A 4,517-nucleotide genomic window follows, 5' to 3' on the forward strand; every position below is an offset into this window, starting at 1 on the left:
ACATTCCTTAAGAGGAGGCTCTTTGTGGCTACTGAAGGACCACAGACTGTATAACAACGACACGCCCCACTTTTAGTATCTATTTCTAACTATCTGACTGAAACCCTGTAGCTCCAGGACTTCCAAAAAAATAAAAATAAAAAAAGATGAAGAAATTATTTGCTTTGCTGCTCTTCTGTCACGTCGCATTTGGAGGTAAGATCACAGGGTAGCTGTTTCCATTACTTCTTCCTGCTGCTGCTGTTTGTTGGTTTGCTTGTTATTGTCTGCAGAGCACCGAGTGCTTATAGTTTCACTTCACTTTTTAAAGTCTTTCAAGTGTCGTAACAGCACAGATTCAGCCTGACATGAATCTATTCAATATTGACTCATGCTTATTAATAATTTTATTTTTGTATCGTCTGTGAGTAGATGCTTTAAAGACGACATGTACTTGCTGCAGCTGTCGTGGCTGCGAGTTATTCTAAGTGACAGAACATGGAGCTCTGCTAAAGACTTTCTCCGTCAAATCTGTTATGGAGACTTTTTTCTAAAGAAGACAGTGATGTCTCCCAATAAGGAAAATAAGCCTTATCTAATCACTAGATGAAAAATTTACATGTTGCATCAGCGCAAAGACAGAAACAAGTATACACAAGTAGAGAAGTTAATACACTGATGTACAGGTATAATAATATGTATTAAAATGTGCTGAAATAGAAATAGAAACTATAAGATCATTAAGTCAAGTCAAGCAATACAGTGGATCTTGTGAGATGGAAAATATAAAGTGAATTATACCAATCTAGTAAAATATAAGACAGAATAGTAATGCAGAGTAGATTGCAAATAATATATAACATAGAGATTAAATGTGGCCTAACTTGTACAATATGTGAGAGTAATATCTGTTATATGCATTAGGTGCATAATATTTAACAATGAAGAGGGAGAGTGTTGTCCTATGTGAGCTTTGGAAATCAGGTGTGTCTCATGTTCAGGTCGCTGTTTGGCAAGAGGCCTCAAAGTCTACAATACGTAGGTACTTCAATAAGCTCTGTCACAGATGAAAGATTGTTCTGGCGTTCTCTCACAACTTGTTCTCCCTTAACTTAAATGCAGTTGATCCACTGATGTTAAAGCATTACTATCCCTATGCAGAGGAAAGTCACATCTTGAGCCTGCGCAACAGCATGCATGACTTCATCACTCTAAAAAAAAAAAAAAAAATAGTGACCACGCAAGCTTTCTGTTTAGGAAACAGAGAGAAATTAGACGGTGCAGGATGGACAGGCTCATTGTCCTGGAGAGCAGCAGTCAGCTCCAAGCTTCAATTCAATTCAATTTCAGTTCAATTTTATTTGTATAGTGCAGTTTATAACATATGTCATCCCACAGCGCTTAACATAGGAAGGTACAGACCTTACAAATTTAAACAGGGAGCCCAACAATCCAAAGTAGTCTTTGGACTCCCTCTGAGCAAGCGGCTTTCCTCTCTGCTTTTCTTTGATTGCTTCAAACATTTGGGTTTTTGCGGTCACTAATAAAAAACAAATTGTAATTTACAAATATGCCCCAAAATGGAAGATACACTCATTGCTTCCAGGTGAACTTGCTGAAGTACCTGCATATAATGCATTTTGGATTTGGATGGATCATCATAGCAGAGAGGGTGCTTTTCTTCATTATATTTACTTCAATATGTAATTCCAAATGAGCACATCTCTGTTGTACATGTACAATAGGAAGTATAGTATAGGAACATATTCACATTTTGTTTCCTAGTCCATTGTGGTTTAACAGATTTGAAAATACAAAAATAAAACAAAATTCAAAAGCTGAAAACCTTCTTTTCTCTTCAGTGAAACACTCCTTGAAATATTTCCTCACTGCAACTTCTGGGGTCCCGAACTTTCCAGAGTTTGCGGCTGCAGTAGTGCTTGATGAAGCTCAGGTGGGTTACTGTGACAGCATCAGGACAGCTGAACCCAAACAGGACTGGGTGAGGAAATTCATAAAAGATAACCCACAACACCTGGAGTGGCACATTAACCAGTGCTCTGGAAACCAGCAGTTCTTCAGAGCCAACATTGATGGCTTGATGGAACGCTTAAACCAAACTGGAGGTAAAATATTTTTGTATGTTTAAGTTTTCACTGCTGAAATGTGTTCTCTCTGTGTTGTAAGATGCTGCACTCAATGTCAAGTCTCCTTCAGGAAAGCTGGTGATTGTATGAAATAATTTACTGATAATTCAAGTTTTCTTCAAGAATGTCCTTGTAGACACATAATTCTAATATTCCCTATTTTCTTACAAGCGTAAATAGCAGAGTGATGTCTATTGCAAGATATCCAGGAGATATTTACCCACAAAGACAGGAAACACAACAAACCTGTTCCACCATTTATATTGGTTGCCATTGCAATTAGCTAACAGAAACCAAAGTTTCTGGCTCCACACTGTTGACACATCAGTTCTAAGGAGTCACTCTGTCTGCTCTGTTTGCTCATTAGTGGGCCTTTTCTGTTGAAGGAACCAGACCATTTTTCACTTTACAGGCCACATTTTTCTAATATGTGTTGCTATTACAGGGCATATTAATCTAAATATGTGTGCACTCACCAATATTGCAGAACAACCTGTTTGCTAAGCAACCAACAATCAATCCTAAACTGCAAATAACCCTCAAAGTCAAGATTCACTGTGGAGTTTTTTGTTTTTTGTTTTCTTTCTCATGAACAAAGAACTCAGTTTTACATTCAGTGTTACTCACTAAAACAGTGTGTATCTCTGAGGTCTAACAGACACATTGAAGGTGTTTCCTGCCCGATAAAGTTAACCCCTTCAACACTAAGTAACTTTGCTTGAAATTCATGATCAGCTATGGTTTTGATTAATCATTCATAAATTCTTAAGTAGACTTCACATCATTGCATATCTGGTATCAATCAAAAGTAGACAAATTGACAGTTAAATACATATAGAAGTTTACTCTTGTCATATGCATACAGGTGAAATACAGGTGTGAAAAGGAAAAGGTAAACTTAATAATTACCAAGGATATATATATGCCTATATTATTACCTCTGCCATGGAGGTTATGTTTTAGCTGGTGTTTATCTGTTTGTTGGTTGGTTTGTTGGTTTGTTTGTTGGTTTGTTTGTTAGCAACATAACTCATAACTCTTCAATGAATTTTTTTTTTTAATGAATTTTCAGGAAATTTTGATAATGGCACAATGAACAGATGATCAACTTTTGGTGATGTTCTGGCTTACCGTCTGGTTATTCTGGCATAAAACGGAGTGTCATGGATGTTGTGAAGTGTCATATAGAAAAGCTGATATTGCACAGTTTTTAAACAGAATATTCATAATTCACAGCTTTTAATGTGTTGATATTGCACCAAAATGAAGTATGACAGTTTTTCAGTGTGCAGTCAGTCAGATGATGATTGTGGTGATGTTTGCAGCCATGCCAGCCGGCCCTAATAGTAAACCAGTGAAATCAGACTCCCTCTCTGTGTCCCAGGTGCCCACATCCTGCAGAGAATGAACGGCTGTGAATGGGATGATGAAACTGGAGACATCAGGGGTTTTAATCAATATGGATATGATGGTGAAGACTTCATAGCGCTGGACCTGCAGACGCTGACATGGATCGCTCCAAAACCACAGGCTTTTATCACCAAACTCAGATGGGACACAGAGAAAGCTCGACTACAATTCAATAAAAACTTCTACATCCATGAGTGCCCCAAATCGCTGAAGATGTACGTGCACTACAGGAAGAGTTTTCTGCAGAGGACAGGTAGAATAACACAACCTGAAATACACATGGTTATGTACTTTATCTGTTTCTGTCCACAGGAACAGACACAAAACACATCCTGATCTGTCACATTCAGTTAAGACTCATCAGCTTCTCTCCCCAGATCTTCCCTCAGTGTCTCTCCTCCAGAAGACTGCCTCCTCTCCGGTCACCTGCCACGCTACAGGTTTCTACCCCGACAGAGCCGACTTGTCCTGGACCAAAGATGGAGAGGAGCTTCATGAGGACGTGGACAAAGGAGAGATCCTCCCCAACCATGATGGAAGCTTCCAGATGAGTGTTGACCTGAACATTTCATCCATCGCACCTGAAGACTGGAAGAGATACCGCTGTGTGTTTCAGCTGTCTGGTGTCAAAGACGACATCAGAACCAAACTGGACAAAGCAGCGATCAGGACCAACAGGGGTAAGTTGGTCAGAATGCTGGAGTCTGGAAATGAAACATATTTGTCATTGTGCTGCAGTAGAGATGAAATCTGAGGGTTGTGTTTCGGTTCCAATTTCTTCGTCAGGGTTTCCTGCTGGTGCTGTCATTGGAGGAGTTGTAGTTCTGCTGCTGCTGGCGCTCTGCATCGCTGGACTCTTTATCTGGAGAAAGAAATATAACGGTACTCAGCAACACAAGAACAGCTGTCCTGCCTTTACATTCAAAGCAGATATCTATAAAAATATTTCCAGCAAGTTATAGATAAATCATTTTAACTGCA

General features: G+C 39.1%; 1 protein-coding gene across 1 annotated transcript; it reads left to right on the forward strand.

The window, feature by feature from the left end:
- Positions 1-89: 89 nt before the first annotated feature.
- LOC103375491 (major histocompatibility complex class I-related gene protein-like) lies at positions 90-4,498 on the forward strand. Its single transcript, XM_008305790.1, has 5 exons — positions 90-195; positions 1,842-2,105; positions 3,511-3,789; positions 3,914-4,216; positions 4,323-4,498. The coding sequence occupies exons 1-5, from the start codon at positions 147-149 to the stop codon at positions 4,496-4,498; spliced, it is 1,071 nt and encodes a 356-aa protein (XP_008304012.1). The 5' UTR covers positions 90-146.
- Positions 4,499-4,517: the final 19 nt, after the last annotated feature.

Source organism: Stegastes partitus, unplaced genomic scaffold (assembly GCF_000690725.1).
Source record: "Stegastes partitus isolate 25-593 unplaced genomic scaffold, Stegastes_partitus-1.0.2 Scaffold2625, whole genome shotgun sequence".
NCBI lineage: Eukaryota > Metazoa > Chordata > Actinopteri > Pomacentridae > Stegastes > Stegastes partitus.